This window comes from Hipposideros armiger, unplaced genomic scaffold (genome assembly GCF_001890085.2).
Source record: "Hipposideros armiger isolate ML-2016 unplaced genomic scaffold, ASM189008v1 scaffold_476, whole genome shotgun sequence".
NCBI classification, from domain to species: Eukaryota; Metazoa; Chordata; class Mammalia; order Chiroptera; family Hipposideridae; genus Hipposideros; species Hipposideros armiger.
The window spans coordinates 576492-596084 of NW_017731826.1; the positions used below are offsets into that span (position 1 = coordinate 576492).

The 19593-nt window shown below is 55.5% G+C and overlaps 1 protein-coding gene across 3 annotated transcripts in view; it reads left to right on the forward strand.

The window, feature by feature from the left end:
- The window catches only part of RET (ret proto-oncogene), a 58545-nt gene that overhangs the window by 29301 nt on the left and 9651 nt on the right, over positions 1–19593 (forward strand). For 2 of the 3 annotated variants that reach the window (XM_019666634.1, XM_019666636.1), the window contains exons 4-15: positions 1447–1688; positions 2821–3016; positions 4871–5070; positions 7022–7280; positions 7978–8103; positions 8753–8863; positions 9454–9576; positions 10443–10699; positions 12931–13078; positions 14539–14646; positions 15647–15861; positions 15942–16064. In XM_019666634.1, the coding sequence (XP_019522179.1) occupies positions 1447–1688; positions 2821–3016; positions 4871–5070; positions 7022–7280; positions 7978–8103; positions 8753–8863; positions 9454–9576; positions 10443–10699; positions 12931–13078; positions 14539–14646; positions 15647–15861; positions 15942–16064 (2108 nt within the window). The remainder of the gene's footprint in view (positions 1–1446; positions 1689–2820; positions 3017–4870; positions 5071–7021; positions 7281–7977; positions 8104–8752; positions 8864–9453; positions 9577–10442; positions 10700–12930; positions 13079–14538; positions 14647–15646; positions 15862–15941; positions 16065–19593) is intronic. The other variant, XM_019666635.1, reaches the window with a different exon arrangement.

Sequence of the window (19593 nt, forward strand, 5' to 3'; positions counted from 1 at the left end):
GTAGGATTTCCTGATGAGTCGAATGTGAGGTGTTGAAGGAAAGAGGAGACCAAACAAGGTTCCAGGATTCTGTCAGCAGCTACACGGACCGCCTACTGGAGATGGCCATGCCACAAGATGGTCCTGGGTGGTGAAGGGGAGGGGAGGGAGTTGGATCCCAGTGGAGTAGGAAAGACAGCTGGGCGGTCACGCAGGAAACCATTTTAAAGTAACTGGGACTCAAAAAGGACAAAGGCCGGACTGCGAGTATGTGGAACCTGGATGCACACCGGGTTTATCGACACACCTGGTAATAGTGTTAAAGAAAACCTCAATATCATAAAAGTACTCACTCACACTGCCCCCAGCATCCTTGCATTCCTTCCTCCATGGCAGGGATAGACGTCTTTGTGCAAGATTATTAAAAAGCATATAGTTTAGCATGCTGCCCTTCCTGGCTAAAAATTACATAATGAAATTTTGTTGAGCGTATGTTTTGTAACTATTAACAACAGAGGGAAACATTATAAGAGCATTTCCCACATGTGTAATCCACATGTGATGTGTGGCTGTGATGGGAGTGATGTGGAGTTGACGTAAGCCTCCCATGGTTGGTGCTGGGGTAGTCAGTGTTGACCTTGAAGCCTTCAGCATTTCCCCTTTTCTGTTTTTCTGGAGGATGCTATTCCAGGACAGGCTTGGGTTGAAGAGTGTGTTGTTGCCACTGGTTCTCCCCTCACTAGGTTGCGGGAAGATAGGTAATCGCTGACTGTACCACAGTGCCTGGTGAAGAGCCGGCATGTTAGCCTCCTCATCCCATCTCCTGGGGAGGAAACTGAGGCGCAGAGAAGCACAGCGACCTGTGTCCTGCCACACAGCCAAGGTGTAGAGCAGCGATGCAAACCTGGTAGTCGGAAATATTTGTGTGTTAACATCAGATCATACACCAAATGTCTTTATGTTTGTTTTCAAATGATGGGGTTGTGGCTTTATTTCTCACATTCTCTAAAATGAGTGCATATTGCTTCCATAATTTAAAAAAATTCCTAATATTTTTTCAAAAAGGAGCAAATGCTGGCAGCTAGCTCTCTGGGCCTGCAGGCTGGCAGACCTGGTGCCACCCGTCCCCACAGCTGAGGCCAGGTGGGAGAAAGGTTGCACTGGGCCCTTCCTAGGTGATAGGGGTGAGCACCTGACACAGGCCTCCTGATCCCTGCCATGCCCCATCAGCACAGGTGAAGGCTGTAGCCACAGGAAAGCTCACTAGCGCACAGTCCTCACTGCAGACTGCTTGAGGCATTGTGCCCCCCTGCACAGCCACGCAGGGGAAGCCCAGGGCCCTCGACCTGCTTGCATCCTGCAGAGGCCCTCTCCTGCCACCACTCTTGCTGGGCCCCTAAGGAAGGCAGTTCAGGCAGTCCCCAGGCCAGGATCACGCAGGGGGTTCCTGGTCTGCTTGGTGCACAGGTGAGAGCCAGCCCTTCCGCTGTGCGGCGGACAGCCTGGAGGTGAGCACGCGCTGGACCCTGGACCGCGAGCGCCGGGAGAAGTACGAGCTGGTGGCCGCGTGCACGGTGCGCGTAGGCGCGCGCGAGGAGGAGGTGATGGTGCCCTTCCCCGTGACCGTGTATGATGAGGACGACTCGGCGCCCACCTTCCTTGGGGGCGTCGACACCGCCAGCGCCGTGGTGGAGTTCAAGCGGAAGGAGGTGCCTGTCGGCCTGTGTGCTTGTCTGTCGTCTGTTCAGTGTCTCTCCATCGCCATTTTTTCGTCGGGCTATTCAGCAGTCCGCCTCGCCATGCAGCCTTGTGGCTGACCATCTCTCTTAATTGTTTGCGTTTGTCCGTCTATCTGTCGGGGCTTTCTGCCTGCCTCCAGCGCAGCTGAGGAAAGGAGGGCCCAGCCCCTGCGGCTCTCAGCTGGTCCCTAACTGGGGAGGGTCGAGGAGGGAAACTCCACCTGCGTCCAAGCAGGCGGACGAGGCCGCGGGTGCGCGCCTGGGAGTGCATCTATGCCCCAAGGAGGGGAGAGGACAACGGGGAGGGCAGTCCCTTCCACGGGCGCTCAGTTCCTCACAGAGCGGCCTCTGAGGCTCTGGGAGGGTAGCCTAGGAGAGGAGGAAGGCGGGGCTGGCAACTCCCGGCATCACCCCGCCCATCCTGGCCCCGCCCCTCCTCGTCGCGCAGGTGGAGCTTGACTGCCACCTGCTGGGCTTCGGGCTGTCCTGTAGAGAGCCGGCCGTTGGCGCAATGGGAGGGTGGGTGGGTGGCGTGTTGTCTTTGCCTGCCTTTCTGGGCACCTCAGGAGCAGATCTGGTGAGTGGGCAGCCTTGGGGGGCGACGCAGGGAGTCTGGTTAGCAAAGAGAGAAGAGGTACCCTGTGACTTTGCTTAGAACCTTCCTCACAACCCCTTCCAGCCAGGTGTACAGAGGCTGGGAGGAGAGCGTTCTTGTGTACTGGGCTTGGATTCCGGCTCTGAGGTGTATCGCTATGTGACACTGAGCCAACCCCTCTCCTCTGTGAGGCACGTGTGCCTCTGGGGAGAGTGGAGTGTTCACTCTGCTCTGTGGGGACCTCGATGATGCCTGCTAGAGCACCAGGGCATCTGCTGTAATCCATCTTTATGGAAGTCTGTAGATGCCCATCTCAGAACCTGTTGCACAGGTGAGACACAGTGGCCCAAGGAGGGTGACTGGGCCAGGCTGGCCCTGTGGGGACTTGAACCCAGGTCAGTAAGTCCCTATAACCAGCTCTGTGCATACCTGGTCTATCTGTGAGGCACGTGCCCTCCCTCAGTTTCAGGCTACAGCGATCTGACTGGCACTTCCTGTTCTCTGCAGGGCACTGTGGTGGCCACACTACATGTCTTTGATGCTGATGTGGTGCCAGCATCCGGGGAGCTCCTGAGGCGGTACACCAGTACACTGCTCCCCAGAGATGCCTGGGTCCTCCAGACCTTTCGTGTGGAGCACTTGCCCAACGAGACCTTGGTCCAGGCCAACAGCAGCTTCATACGGGCAACTGTGCATGACTACAGTAAGAGGGGCTGGGCATGGCTTGGCTGGGCCCACAGGGAACTGGCAGCCACTCTTCCAGGGCAAGAAAATACCCTGCACACATGGACACCTCACCTGGCCCTCTGATTCCCAGGCAGCTGCCCCTTCCCCCTCCACCCAGCCTTTCCTTGTCTCTGCTGGGCTTGCGTCGTCCACCTTGGTGGGTTTTCACAAGCTGTTCTCTCTCCCTAAACTGCTATGGCTGACTGACAGGACCCCATCACACCTCCCCATGCTGACCATGCTGGGGCTCACTGCCCACTGGAAATACATATGTCATCTCCTGAAACCTTTCTATGAGCCTGGCACCTACTTTGCTGCTCCCCAGGTGCCTGAGTGCCTGGGGAATATTGCCCCCCTCCCAGCCAGCAGCTCTCTCCTAACAGGTTGGTGTACAGTAGCAGCTCAGTGCCCTGGAGCTGTAGGAACCTGAGATGACTATCCTTTTATGTACCTACAGGGCTAAGTGCCTGGTGCCTGCAATGCTCACCTACAGAATGGGGCATCTTCATCCACTGCCTGGCCTCCCTGCCTCCCTCCCCAGCCCTCCTGCCCATGTTTTCTGGGGTCACCTTCCAAATACCCACTTGTACTTGGATTCTTGTTTTGGGATCTGCTTCCAGGGGAACCTAGCATCACTTTACCCCTTTCTGCCTCGCCTGATCTTATTTGTTTCGTATCCTCCCTTCCCCTACCAAGTCTTTGAGGGCCTCCTGCCCTGCACAAGGGAAACTTGTCACCCATGCCCTGGCACATTCACTCTGTACTCTGGGTGTAACAGAGCCCCCTGTCTCCCATCCTTCTGTCTCCACTAAGCTAAAACTACAGCCTTGATGTTTGGCAAGTGCATAGAGGTGCAAGCTCCTGGGCCCATGGCCTGTGGGGTCCAGGCTCCACTAGAGGCCGCTGCTGTTGAGAGTTCTCTGGGGAAACGAGGGCCAGTGCAGTGTCCCCAGGGCCTTGGTGGTGGCGGGTCTTGGCATGTGCCCCTACCCCATATACACTCCTGACACACACACAGACCTCACACATACTCCATACACACCACACATACACATCTCACACATACACACCACACATACACACACCCCACTTACCCCATACACATCACACACACTCCCACACACACACCACATATACCACACATACCATACCCCATACACATGCACACATACCTGCCCTATTCACACACACACTACACACGCCACACATACCCCATACACATCACACACACACCCCCCACACACCACACAAACCTCATACGTCACACATTCACACACTCACACATACATACGCCACACACACCCCATACACATCATGCACACACATCACACATACACACACCCACATATACATACCCTACCCCAACACACTACTCACGTCACACACACACCTCACACACCCCACACATACACATGTACTACACACACAGACCCCATATACATCACACGCACCCCACACATATATTCCATACACACACCACCACACACACTGACTCCACACACACACACACACACACACACACACACATACCCCACAAATACATACCACCTGCACATGCCACACACACTGCACATACATATACCCCATACATACCCACATGCACACACTCAACACATACATACACACTTCCCAGCTGATAAGGGTCCTCTGGACTTCCAGCTCAGTACCACAGCTGACATTGAAGCAGTGGTTCTAACTCACTGCCAGCTGCCAGGTGTGTGACCTGCACTGTGTGACAAACCATGTGTTTGCATTGTGCGTGTGGGCAGGGGTGCATCTGGGAGGAGGTGTGCAGTGGTGTGGGCCGTCATCACTGTGCCCCCACCCGCAGGGCTGGTTCTCAACCGCAGCCTTCCCATCTCCGAGAGCCGTATCCTACAGCTGGCCGTGCTGGTCAACGACTCGGACTTCCAGGGCCCCGGGGAGGGCATCCTCCTCCTCCACTTCAATGTGTCGGTGGTGCCAGTCAGCTTGCGCCTGCCCAGCGCCTACTCCTTTACCGTGAGCAGGCAAGCCCACCGCTTTGCCCAGGTGAGCTGGGGAAAGACGGGGGGGTTCCCCAGGGCGGGGTGCTCTGTCTCCAGAGTGCAAGCAGGTCAATAGATGGGTGGGACCCCCTCCCTGGGCTAGGAAGCCCACTTAGTGGCCCAGGGGGAGCCAGGGGCACAAGGCTGGGAGACTGGGACTGTGGAAGAGCAGGAGAGTCACGTGGACAGTGCTGGTGGGCTCTGGGCCTCTTTTTAGTCCTCTCCCTTCTTGGTATTTTTAAAACATGTTTTATGCTAATGTAAGACCAAGGCCAGGTAAATCTACATATGCGTACTTGGAAAGGTGTTCCTGGTGGATTGCTAACTGAAAAAGTGGTTTGCAGAAATGTTGGGGTCACGTGGCTCCCTATGTTCAAAAACAAATCTTCACTGCTGGAAATTTGCTAGTGTGTAAAAAACACAAGTGCTTTCTTCAGGGAAAGGTGGGGGCGCTTCCACTTCTGCAAGTGTATTTGCTGGAACTTGTCTTGCATTTGTCATTGGAAAATAATGATTGTAAGTAGAAAAAAATGGAAATCGTCAGTATTCGTCAAAGAAGATGAGGGACAGAGAGGAGTGATCCCTTCTTCCGGTATCAGCTGATGTTTAGCATTTTGATGCAGTTCTTTCTAGAACATTTCTCATAAACACTTCTTATAGCTAACTTGCAATTACAGTAGGTACATGACTTACCATCCTGCTTCCTTCCTCCTAAGCAGCTGAGGGGACATTCTCTTTAGAAGGTCATGTTCAGGGCTGTCTCTTGCAACTATCTTAGTGGTTTTATCAGTCTCTGTGGTTGGTTCACATGCCCCCTTCACTCCTGGCATCCACCTGGATCCAGCACAGGAAGTAGAGGACGTCCTGTCCCTCCCTTGGACGTATCCAAGCTCCCTGACCTGCCCACCTGGCTTTTCATGGAGGAGCCTGGGGGAGGGGGCGTCAAGGATGGTGGGAGGTGACAAAGCAGAGGGGCCTGAGAGGTCTCTGAGGGGGGCTGAGTGGGAGCAGGTGTTGCTGAAGGTGGGTCCCTGTGCTCCAGCAGCCTCAGGAGGCCACAGGGCCTTGGTCCCAGTCCAGCCTCAGACTCACTGTGGTCTCTTCCCCTGTCCCCAGCTTTTATGATTTTAAATTGAGGATATTGTGACTTTGGGAAACTTTGAGGGTCACTTTGTACAGGGAAGTGCTGGGAGATCCAGGAGGAGGTTTTCCTGTGGTATCAGGTATGGGCTTGGAGAGCCTGGCTCTCCCTTGAGCCTGAGCGCAGACCCGCTGTGTGGCTGCAAGCAGCGTTCCACCCCAAACTTGACTAAGTCCACACCTCTGGTTTCAAGCCACTGCAACCCTAACTCTAACTAGAGTGGCTGAGGGGTAAAGGAGAGTTATGCTGCCCAGCTCCAGGCCCCAGCAATGGCACTTGCAAGCCTGGCAGCCCCTCTTTCCCAAGGGTTCCAGCCAAAGTCCCAGGAAAGGCCCTGGTCCCATATGGGACAGGCAACCACTCTGCACGATTATATGTCCGGGGGCCGTGCTGACTAACCAGGCTGGTGACCTAGCGGGGCTGGTGGGGACGGGAAGTGGTGGTCCCCAAGCCAGAAGCACTGAGGGAGGTGCAAAGGAGGAAGCCAGTCTTCCTTTGTGCCTGAATGAGAACCAGTGAGGAACGAGCCAGAGCAGCAACCCCTCCCTGGAGGGCCAGCCTCTCAACCAGACCTCAGTGCCCTGTTCTTCCACCGTCCAGACCCCAGGAGCAGGGTGGGTGGTGGTGTGATGGCCTGGGCAGGGCAGGGCTAGGCAGGTGGATGGGGCCATGGAGGGTGGGGATTCAGGGCGTGCTGCCATTCCCAGGCGAGCGGGGGACTGGCCTGGGACTCAGCCTTCCCGGGAGCTCCTCCAGCCACCATGGCAGGCTAGTCCAGCTGCCCAGCTAGGGCATTACCTGTGCCCATGCCTAGGTTGGGAAAGTCTGTGTGGAAAGCTGCCAGGAGTTCACCGGCATCCACGTGCAGTACAGGCTGCAGCCCTCCAGTGCCAACTGCAGTGCCCTGGGCGTCGTTACCTCAGCCGAGGACAGCACAGGGACCCTGTTTGTGAATGACACAGAGGCCCTGCGGCGGTCTGAGTGTGCCCAGCTTCAATACACAGTGGTGGCCTCTGACCGGTCGACTCGCAGGCAGGCCCAGGCCCCACTGCTTGTCACCTTGGAGGGGACATGTGAGTGCTGGGGCCCCGTGGAAGGGGGTGGGGGATGGATGGGGCATGATACTGCCATGGGCTTTCCCCAGACAGAAGGGACCTGGTCCTGCTCCCCTCATGGATCTGCCGCTTCCCCACACCTGAGTCTCCCTCCCTATAAAATGAGAGTAACTGCATGTGCACTGTTGAGCAAGAAGGCTAGCAGGAGCCTGGCAGCTGAAGACGGGTTGCCTGGTAAACACATCCCACATGTGCACTTGCTTTGGGCTGCCAGGTAATAACACCTTGGTTAAACTTGAATTTCAGGTAAAAAACAATTTTTGGTATATGTTCCATGCCACCTCTGCACAGTCTTTTGGAAGACAAATTTCTAAGTATGTCAACTAAATATGAGGGACATACTTTCACAAAGCAGTGTTCACTCTTTATCTGAAATTCAGGTTTAGCTGGGTACCCTGTGTGTCGCTGGCCAAGTCTGGCCACCTCATCCTCTATACTACCCCAGCGCAGTAGCTGTCCCCTCTTTGTGACTTATGGTGCTGCCTCACGTCCCCAGCAACCCCATCACTCCTCTGCACCTGGTGCTGAGTTACCCCCTCTCCTCCGGGTTTGACCCATGGGGTGTGCTCAGCCAGTGCTGCCCCCTGTCCGCGGGTTCTGGCTGGACACTGGATCCAGGCGAGGCCCCCTGTAATCTGCTCTCTTCCACCCCCAGACTTGGCTGAGGAGCCGGGTTGCCCCCTTTCTTGCGCCGTCAGCAAGAGGCGGCCCGAGTGTGAGGAGTGCGGAGGCCTGGGCTCTCTGACGGGCAGGTGCGAGTGGAGACAGGGGAATGGCAAAGGTAAGCCCCGCAAAGCCAGAGGCTGCAGCCAGGCAGTCGAGGACTCATGATCGCTGAGTGCAGACAGGGGCTTTGCGGGCCCTGCTCACTCTGTGTCTGCTCCCCAGAGCTTTGTCCCATGTGGCTCCTGATGCTAGACGAAGGTTGGCATAAGTGTAGGTATTGGTGACATGAGGACAGTCAGGCTGCTCATTGCCAGGGGACCACAGGAGCCCCGGGCTGGACTCCTTTTGGGCTTGGGAAGGTCTGGGCCAAAGCTGGGGTGTGCAAGGGACAGAGAGGCTCTATCTGGGAGGTCCCAGGCCAGGAAGTGTGGCCCTGAACAGGAAGGGCCTAAGCTGGCTTGGGTGTGGACAGCTGCACCCATCTCACAGTGCAGCCTTGAGAGGGGCCTGGCCTTGTCTGGCCTCTTCTGGCTTCCTGGAGGTGGGTGCAGCTCTGAGACTCCCCTGTCTCTCCATCCCTCACTGCCCGGCTTCCCTTATGCACTGAGGACCCCCAAGCATCTCGGGGAGATGCCCCTGCTGGGGCTTCATGTGTGGTTTTTCTCTGCTCAGACCTTGGAGGGGCAGGGCTGGCCCAGGGGACCTGGCAGTCTGACCAGGGCGGTGCTCCCACATGGCAGTGACCAGCCCACTGTGTGTTGTAGGGATCTCCAGGAACTTCTCCACCTGCTCCCCCAGCATCAAGACCTGCCCTGACGGCCACTGTGACGCTGTGGAGAGCAAAAATCCCAACATCTGCCCCCAGGACTGCCTGCGTAAGCAGCCCACTGGGCCTGCCCGGTCACCCTGAGCCCGGATGGGGCCTGGGTGGGTGAGGTAGTGAGCAAGAGTGTCTTGGGCTCCCACCTGTGCTTCAGCAGATCAGCTGCATTCCTGGGTTTCTGTGCCACCTTCTTTCTAACATTTCATTTGAATAAAGGGCTCTGCCCTCCTCCCCAACACACACATACACACACACACACACACACACATGCAAATTGGAGCCTGGTACCCTGACCCACAGTCCAGTGTCACTCTGCCATCTCACAGGGGTGCAGCACCCTGCCCCCCATTCTACTGGCATCCCTACTGCCCTTTCTGTTTCTGAAAAGTAGCCCTGTGCGGACCTTGGCAAGGGCCCTGGGCAGCCTGTGGGCTCCTCCTACCCACTGTGGCCAGGGAACTGACTTGGGGACAGGTCATACTGAGACCCCTGCCCAGGTGACCCAGACTTCTGAGCTCACTGCCCCCTACCCCCACCCATGGCAGCTGACATCAGGCCAAGAAAGGCCTCTCACACTCCTGTCTGGGTGGTCCTGGCTTGTCAGGTCACCCCAGAGGCTGAGTTGGCTTCATCTGTCACCAGGGGGTGGCAGCATCGTTGGTGGGCACGAGCCAGGGGAGCGCCTGGGGATTAAAGCTGGCTTTGGTACCTGCAGCTGCTTCCCTGAGGAGAAGAAGTGCTTCTGTGAGCCGGAAGACAGCCAGGGTGAGCTGGTTGGGTCGGGTGGGGCCAGGGCCAGTGGGGAGCAGGGCTTCCCACACCTCTGTGCGAGTCAGGGAGGGAAATGCAGGAAAGCAATTAAGCCCAGGAGATCCTCCTCTCTGGGCCTTGGTTCCCTGAGCTGTGCAGACAGGGAGCTGGGTCAGGGCCTTCTGCCCAAAAGTTCTATAATGAAGATTGGGCTGGAAAATTACTTTTTTCACCTAATAACTCAGTGTCTGCTCGATTGTCCCTGTGCCAGGCCTTGGCTGGGATCCCACCCTCCCAGCCAAAGCCTCCTGGTACTCCTTCTTGGACAGTGGGTGCAGTAGGCAGCGGGGTCCCCCTGAGCACACGGGGACCTTTCTTGCCTGAGGCCAGGGACACTTTTCCAGTATTTGAATTGTTACTGCATGACCCTAGGTCCTGAGCCATTTTCCTTTCCTCCCCCTTTTTGATAAAGAAAACATAAAAGACATTGGGAACACAGGAAGAACTTGACCTCCCCGCAGCCCTCAGGACCGGCTGGCTTCAGTGCAGCATCCCACAGCTGGTGTGGTGGGTGCACTGCCTGTGCTTTTGGCCTCAGGCAGACTGCTTACACTCTTGGTGCCTGTTCCTTCTAAGAGGGTGGTAACAGTCTCCAGGGAGGGGAAACATCCCTAACAGTACCTGCCCTGCAGTCAGTGCTGTTGGAGTGTTTGCAGGTACTCTTACACCTTCATGCCAACAGCACTTGCCAGGCCACTCACAGTTTGTCACAGCAGCTGCTTCCCGGCCGTGGGTGTGGCTGGCTGGAGCCATGCTGGCTCCCGCTGGCACTGGGGGGCCCCATCCCGGAGCCGTGTCACTCATGGCCGCCTTGCCCACAGACCCGCTGTGCGATGAGCTGTGCCGCATGGTGATTGCAGCGGCCGTGCTCTTCTCTTTCATCACCTCTGTGCTGCTGTCCACCTTCTGCATTCACCGCTACCACAAGAATGCCCACAAGCCTCCCATTGCCTCAGCCGAGATGACCTTCCGCCGGCCAGCCCAGGCCTTCCCCATCAGCTACTCCTCATCCGGCGCCCGCCGGCCCTCACTGGACTCCATGGAGAACCAGGTCTCTGTGGATGCATTCAAGATCCCGGTGAGGGTCCTCATGGGGCCTCGGGCTGGGGGCAGCCACAGCAGGCAGCCCTGCAGGTGGCAGTGGCCTCTGGGGTCCAGTCATCGGGAACTGCAGAGGGGAGGTGGGCACGCAAGGCATCCTGCAACCCACAAGCAGCCAATGCGTGAGCGTTCCATTACCACCACCCTGCCACGCCTTCGCTGAGCTTTCCAAGGCCCAAAGGGCATGGAGCATGGAGGCAGTTTAGCAAGTGGAAACTGACGGGTGCTGGTTTAGACGCACTGAGATTTCAGCCCTGAGGTTATGTGGAGGGCAGGCCATGCCATGCCATATCTAACAGGGAACTCCTAAAGATGTCCCAAGGACTGGGGGGCCCTGAGGAGGAGTGTGGATTTTATTCTCAGGGGGTTAGATCCCTGGGAGTTAGAGATTGAGTAAAGGAGGCCTGTGTTTTGCCTTCATTTCCACAGGACTCTGTTGGGGAGTAAGTGGGGTGAGTGCAAAGTGGGAGCCTATCATGAGGCACTGTCCCCATCCAGGAGAGCGATGGAAGCAGGCAGGGGCTTGGCTGGGGTGGCAACAAGGGAGGGGGAGTCCATCTGTAGCATGGAGGGAGGGGCCACCTGGTGGTGGGGCCAGGGCCCTCAGCTCTGTGACCAGCCAGCTGGCAGAGAGCCGGCCAGAACCAGCAGGTCTCCGAGCTCCCTTCTCAGCGGGAGGACCTAAGTCTGTGGTCAGCATATGCTTCTCAGAGCCCCTGTCCTGGCCAGGCCTCCCCTTGGCCTGACCTGCCCCTTCAGGACCCTTGCTGGGAACTGTCTGAGGTGCTGGAAGCCAGGCTCTGGGAGGGACTGAGGAAAGTGCTCAGAATGAAGGGCACATGGGAGCAGAAGTCCCACCATGAGGCTGGGAAGTGAGAGTGTAGTGTGCACACCTCCAGGCAGGAGGCTCAGCTGCGGGGGCCGTGGGACCCTGGCAGTCCCCAACCCTAGTTTGTAGGTGGTGCCACCCACAGGGTGCTTGTCCCTTGGTGAGGGCCTGGGCTCTGGAGGCTATACTGAGCTGCAGTGGCCCATGCAGCCTCCCTCCTAGCTTTCCTCATTCTAATCACTCAGCAGGTGGGGGTCTGCAACCCCAGCCCAGCGGCATCGCAGCCACCTCTGGGATGAGCCAAGTGATTTTTTTATATGCTCTGGTAGTTTGCAGTGAGGTGTGCTGGACGAGCAGGGCTGGTGAGTGCTCGTATGGTAGTCACACACACACACCATGGCCCACGTCATCTTCAGCCCAGAGTGCAGAGCGGCCAGAGCCCAGCCTGAGGCCCAAGGGCCACAGTGATCAGCTCTGAGGTCTCAGATGTGTTATTCAGCCTCAGTTTGCTCATATAAAGTATGTAAATGACATTTAACGTTTTTAAGAGGACAAAATTGATGATAGCCACACGTGTTCAGTGTGATCTCTGTGTACAGAAAACAGTTATCTAGTGTGGTATGGAGGTGAGGACATCAGGGCGGTGATGGTTACAATGTCAGCTCTGGCCCTGAGTGTGTTCCTGAGGGACCTGAGGCACCAGGACGCCCAAGAGCTAGCTGGAGGGTGGCCCTGATTATGGCACTGAGCAGAGGCTGCTTCTGCACTCAGATATCAGAAAGCATGGCTCTGCTTGTCCAGGGGTTACGCGTCCTTAGTGGTGAGCAGCTCTGCACAGGTTCTGGGCAGTGACCAGCCTCATGGGAGGAGCCACTTTGACCCGGTAGGCAACGGTTCCCCAGGACCAGTGGTACCTGTCCAGGTGCTGCCATGCAGGACGTTGCCCTGGATACTTCCCGGTAGCTGGGAGTCCTAGGCTGGGAGGCCACTGGGGTGCTGATTTGGTCATCTTGGAGGTGCTGTGCATCTCTGGAGAGGGCACTTGAGGGCCTGGGCTGCAACCCAGTTGGTGCCTTGTAGGCCTGGTGTCCTAAGTGGGGGCAGTGAGGTCATGCTTACACGTGAGCACCTATGGGACTGAGGAAGTCACGACCCCCTAATTTGAGAGATGAGGACACAGGCATGTTCAGTAAACCAGCACCTCAAGGCCCAACCGTGGGTTCCTGCCCTTGTGAACATGGGTGACCTTCACCTACTGATTCAGATGAAGGTCAGTGCTCTGCACACTGGAGCTTGTCCACCAGGCACTTGTTAGTGGGTCTTGCCTTATTCCTTTCCTCCCCTTTCCTCTTCTCTCCCTTTCTTCAACCCCAATGTAGGAGGATCCAAAGTGGGAATTCCCTCGGAAGAACTTGGTTCTTGGAAAAACTCTGGGAGAAGGTGAATTTGGAAAAGTGGTCGAAGCAACAGCCTTCCGGCTTAAAGGGAAAGCGGGGTACACAACCGTGGCCGTGAAGATGCTGAAAGGTACCTGTCCAGGCAGCACTCATGGGTGGCCCTGCCTTGCCCACCTTCAGGAGCACCAAGGCATAGATGAGGCCACCCACAGCCAGAGCACTGGTGCGTCTTTGCACCCCCTCACGAGCCTCCTGTGGCTATTCCTGAGTGTTTGCAGTCTGGGGACACCCACCATGAATGACCTGGGCCAGGGTGGTCCCTGAAGAAGGAGGGTGAGGACTTTCCTCTCTTGGAAGGTTCTAGAGTGGTATTGCTTCTATACCAATGTTGGGTGAAGATCCAAGTTTTTAAAAAATTAAAAGTCTTTTGGTTTTGAGCTAAGAAGCTCTTCCCACCCCCGTCTGCTCCATTCATTCCTCTCAGCCAACTGTCCCCTGGGGCCTGGTGAAGAAACCACCTGTGAAACCAAGACTGCCCTGCCTCAGTCTTGCCATGAGTGACCAGTTGTGCTACAAGCTTGGCTCTGAGTAGGCACACACTCACGCATGCACACATGTGTACACGCGCACACAATATCATGTTTCTGGGTGGATGGCCCTCTGCCATAGCTGGGCTCTGGCCCAAGTGGACTGACCGAGTCCTGGGGGCAGTGCAGGGTGCGAGTCGGCTGGTGCACACATGGGTTTCAGTGCAGCAGTTGAGGGGCCACACAGCTCAGTGCTCCCGGATGCTTCCCCAGGCTCTCAGACTGGGGTTGCTCCTTGCCCAACAGACCCCACACCCTAAGTGGGCACAGTGAGGTCAGCCTGGGCCCCTACATGTGGTACAGGAGGTCCCAGTGCCCCGTCTCCTCTGGAAGCTGTCCCTCAGCATTCAGACAAGTCTGCAACCAGAGGCAGCAGAGTGGCAAAGCTGGGTGTGAGCGGCGTGGCACAGGTGGGCAGTGAGCCATGTGGCACTGACCAGGAGGACTTATTTAGCTACAGCTTCTGACTCAAAATGCCTCCACACCAGGCTCCTGATGGGGACCCAAACCCAGCTCTACCCACTCTCAGGCCATGGCACAGCACGGCAAGAGAACTTCTGTGAGATTTTGTGCTCTTACTGCCCCCAGGGCCTTGCCCCAGCTGTTGAGTGCTTGGTTATCTGGTGTTTGGGTCCAGGGAGTCCCCTTACCTTTCCAGAAAGATTAATGAGGGGTATCTGTGCACCGCTTTCTTTGGAAGATGGTGATCACAGGAAAATAGTGCCAGGAAAATAGTGCCACTTACACACAGCCTAGCCCTGGGAGGCTGTCCCTGGAGAGATCTGCTTATGTGGATGGTGGTTTTGGGGGGTTCTTATTCCCCAGAGGCAAAGGAGGCCACTGTTGACCACCCCACAGACTGAGAGTAACCCCGAACTATGGGATCCTTGGGTAGGGTGTTTGAAGGGATAATGGGGTCTGTGCAGACTCCTGGTGTAGGTCCATATGAAAGGGCTTCCAGAAGAGATGGGTTTGCAACCTGTTCTGGTTACGTGCATTTCAGAGAACGCCTCCCCAAATGAGCTGCGGGACCTACTGTCAGAATTCAACCTCCTGAAGCAGGTCAACCACCCCAACGTCATCAAACTGTACGGGGCCTGCAGCCAGGATGGTGAGACCAGCCACAGGACAGCAGCTTCCGGGAACAGGCCAGGGGCTCTAGGCTGCTATGCTCTTCTTCCTCTCCTTTCCCCATCCTTTCCTTCTTTGATCCCTGTTGTCTGTCCTTTTGGAAGCATAGTCTCTGTTTCTGGTCCTGTCTGGAGCCTCCTGTGACTGAGAGGGCTGAGAGGAGCTGCTCTGCTGCTCCAGGAGATTTCTCTCAGCATCCTAGTTGTCAGCACCCTGCTCCAGGCAGAGCCCCAGGGCAGGGAGCTCCAGAAATGGATGGTGCCTCCTAGGCATCTACTGGAGACTAGGCATGCCGTGACCTCCAGGTGACCCTGACCCCAGCCCTGCATGACAAAGGCATTGTCTTCATTTTTCACATAAGGACACGGGAGACCAGCCTGGTCTGTTGGTTTCACAAACCCACTGTGCCGCCAGGGGCCTCTCACTGTCTGCATGTGTACATGTGTGCATGTGTGTTTTGGGGTTATGAGGGGATGGAGCAAATAGGAAGAGGGCAGCAGGGCTGCCGATCAGTATCAGTAGGACTCAGGGCTGGGCCTCAGGACTGCAGCCCAAGAGTTGCTGAGAGCATGCAGGAACAGGGGGCATGTGGCCACGTTTGATCCAGACCCTCTGCCTCTGTCAGCCATCCCCAGGCTGACAGGACCGGGAAGGCATGAAGGCTTGGCATCCCAGCAGCAGGGGTGTGCACCCCCAAGCAGCACTGGGCGTGGAAGCCACCTGCCATGGGGACAGCGGAAGAAGGTCGTGCTCAACCACCCAGGCAGTGGCTTCAGCACAGGCCTCGAAGGGTAGAGAGGAAGTGATGTGAGAATGAGCTGGGGCTTAAGTCCTAGAGCTGCCTGGAGCCTGGGCACTTGGCACCCAGAGCATGCTCTGTCCATCTGCCCACTTACGGGTGGGGTGCAGAGCGCCCTGGCATGTACCCTGAGCTGGCCTAACCTCTGCCTGCTGAGGTCCCACAGCCCCTTTGCCCCCAGGCCCGCTCCTGCTCATCGTGGAGTACGCCAAGTATGGCTCCCTGAGGGGCTTCCTGCGGGACAGCCGCAAGGCGGGGCCCGGCTACGTGGGCAGCAGGGGCAGCCATGGCTCCAGCTACCTGGACAACCCGGACGAGCGGGCCCTGACCATGGGCGACCTCATCTCCTTCGCCTGGCAGATCTCACGGGGCATGCGGTACCTGGCCGAGATGAAGGTGTGTGCCGCCCCTGCCCAGCGCCCAGCTGCCTGCACCGGCCTGGGCCTCAGGGGTCTCTGCTGTTGTCTTCCTTGCAGCTCGTCCATCGGGACTTAGCTGCCAGAAATGTCCTGGTAGCCGAGGGGCGGAAGATGAAGATTTCAGATTTTGGCCTGTCCCGAGATGTGTACGAAGAGGATTCTTACGTGAAGAGGAGCAAGGTACCGGGGTCCTGGGGTGTGCTACCCGAGGTCCCAGGCTGGGTGGGAGCAGCAGTCAGTGTGCCTACAGGGTGGGGTGGGGGTGGACCCCTTAGCTTGCCTGGAGAAGATAAAGCAGACTTTAGAGTATAAACTTCTAGCCCTTATCCCCAAATCCTTCCTTAATTCTGGGTCTCTAAAGACCCTATCCAAGACTTATCCTTGAGCCTGTTTCTTCTCTTCCTGAGGACAACATCCATCTTCCAGAGCTAGCTGCAGGGGAGCTGAGCCCTGCAGCTTCTCTTGCTTTTTTTTTTTTTTTTAAATTGGGGAATTGGGGGATGGGAACAGCGCTGGGGAATTGGGGGAAGGGGAACAGACAAGTTGCTGTCCTTTTGTTCTTCTTCAGTCTAGTTGTGGAGGGCGTTGCTTCACTGGCCCAAGTTGGCACCATCATTGCGCTCTTCCCGGGTGAGGCAGATCAGTCGCCAGCTTCTGGACGGTCGCTCACGGCGGCTGCTGGCCGCTCACGCTGGCTGCTGGCTACACACGGTAGCCCATGGCAACCCACTGCCACAGGGGCTGCAGCCTACGCCATCGCCTGCGACTCATGGCAGCCCAGCTCCAGGTTGAGAAGTTGTTCAGCATCTTAGCTGTAGAGGGCAGTGTCACTGGCCCTCATGTGGGATCCGAACCGGGCCCTCTGGCGTCCCAAGCCAGCTCTTAACCAACACGCCACTTGGCCGACCCCAGCTTCTCTTGCTTTTAATCACTATCTTTTAATCACTATCACGTTTGAAAGTCACCTAAGGCTGTGGAAATAACTACCCTTTTTCTGCAGTGTTCCTCTCCCTGTACAAAATAAAGGTCACTGTTTCCTTTCTGTGTAATTTAGCTCTTAGCACAGAGGAAAATGAAGGGAAATAAACCTAAGCTTGGTGATCATTCTTTGCAGAAAGAAATAAATCACTTTATAGGTGGAAGTTCTCCTGGGCACCCCTGGCTGGGTGAGTTTGGGAGGCACAAGGAGGGCCCTAGAGACCAGATCCAGAGACCCAGCATAGGGTTCTTGGAAGCTTTCTCCAAATCTCTGAAGTAGGTGGTCGGGCCCCTCTGGGGAAATCTGGTTCCCTGGCATTGTCCAGTTTCCTATGGCGTTTGTCTTGGCCCTCTTAGCTCTGTTGCCCTCTCAGCCCCTCTCATGCAGCCTCCTTCCAACAGGCCAGAAGAGCCAGCTCACAGGCCATTCAAGTGTCACAGTTGACCCGGTATTCAGAACAGACACTGCTCAAAAAAAAAATAACACAAAAAGCAACTGCATACACTTCAGCTTTGCTCCAACAGTTGAGGAAAAGCCCTTGTGTTGCCACGGGCTGTGAGGATGACGTTTCATTACATCTGGGGTTTCTGTTGTGACAGCCTATCTCAGTGCCGCCAGAGGGGAAGTGGAGAAGGGCTGCACCTCACCCTGTAGAGGGGTGTGGACAAAGCCTTCCTGTTGTCACACTGGTCATCTAAGAAGGCACTGTTTCACAGAACAGAGAAGCACAGGCATCCCAACACAGGGCCCCTGAGAGCACAGGCTGCAGGCAGTATTGTTACAAACACGTGCCCCAGAAATAGTCATACTTCAGTAATGAGTCCTAAAGAATGCTTTAAGAAAAAGGAATTACAGTAAATGCTGCATTAAAATCTGGTGCACACATTTTTTATTGATTTGTGCCTTAAGACTTACCTACTGAAAAGCTGTTTATCACCTTGCATTTGGTGCACCTCCGGTCAACATGGTGGAGTAGGTAAATACTGAGCTCACCTTTTCCCATGACCTCATCAAAATAACAACTACACTACAGAACCACCACCCTGGAGAACCACCTGATGACTCACTGAGCAGAAATCCTATACCTAAGGATATAAGAAGCCACATTGACACTGGTAAGAGGGGACAGAGACACAAAACGGGCTGGTCCCACATCCATGTGTGCTGGTTAAGAATCAGGAAGGATATGTCAGATGTAGGGATTCCTCCTGAAGAGTGAAGGACCCCAGTTCCACACCAGGCTTCCCAGCCTGGAGCACCAGTGCCAGGAAGAGGAGTCTCTACAACATCTGGCTGTGAAAATCATCAGGATTTCCATCCAGGTGAGACAGAGGACCACTGGAGTCCCAAGCATTCTCTTATAGGGCCCAAGCACAGACTCACAAATACCTGCCCTAAGCTCCAGCAAAGGGACAGCAGCTCAAAAGGAACCAGGGCCATCATAGGGGGATACACTGAATTCTGAATTGTCTGGCTTCAGTACAAGGCTTCCTGACACTCCATTGACCAGGATAATACCGCTTCCACCCCACCTTGGTGATTCTCTGAGACCCAGCCCAGACCAAACCTCTTTCAGAGGCTAATCCACACAAGCTGCTGGCCTGGGCCCACTGCAGACTTTCTTAAATTCTCTGAAAGGTCCACAAGCAGTGACTAGCCTCAGTGTGCCCTGTACCTCTTCCTAAGCAGCCCCAAGCCCAGCATTAGTAGCAACTGGCCTCAGTCACAGCATAATCTCTCCCAGGCTCCTTAAAGCCTAGTACAGGTACTCACCAACTGCAAATCACTGTAGCGCTTACTAGGTGGCCCTGGGCCAGACATGGGCAGTGGCTGACTTTGGCCTGCACCATAGCCCCTCCCAAGAGGCCCCAGAACCAACACACTTGGTGACCAACTTCAGATCACACCAGAGCACCACCCAATTAGTGCCACAAACAACAAACCCAAAGGGTGGATTCGGCAGGCAGCAGTACTCCACTGGGGCAAATTCCACTCTGTGGGGTCAGCCCCCACACAACATCTTGTCCACTGTAGTCACAGCCAGTAATCACAGCCAGGAGCAATCAAGGCTCAACTACAACAGGAGGGCACACACAACCCACATAAGGGACACTGGAGAGCATCCAGCTCAGGTCACCAGGGAGACTGTGCTACTAGGGCTCCACAGGGTACCTACTACATAAGGCCACTCTGCCAAGACTGGGAGGTAAAGCAGCCCTACCTAATACATAGAAACAAACACAAAGAGGCAGCCAAAATTAGGAGACAAAAATGTCCTAAATGAAAAAACATATGACAAAACTCCAGAAAAAGAACTAAACAAAGTGGAAGCAAGCAACCTACCAGATAAAGAGCTCAAAACATTGATGCTCAGTGAACTTAGGGGAAGAATGGATGATCTCAGAACTTCAACAAAGAGATCATAAACATTAAAAAAAAAAGACATAGAAAAGAACCAGCCAGAAATGAAGAATACAATAACTGAAATGAAGAGCATGTTAGAGGGAACCAACAGTAGATTAGATGAAACAGAGGGTTGGATATCAGCGATTTGGGAGATAAAGTAATGGAAAATACCCAATTAGAGCAGAAAAAAAAAAAGTGATGTGTGACGGGACCAGAAGGAGAATAGAAAGAGCAAGGGATTGAAACCCTCTTTGAAGAAATAATGACTGAAAACTTTCCTAACCTGGCAAAGGAAATAGATACACAAGTCCAGGAAGCACAGGG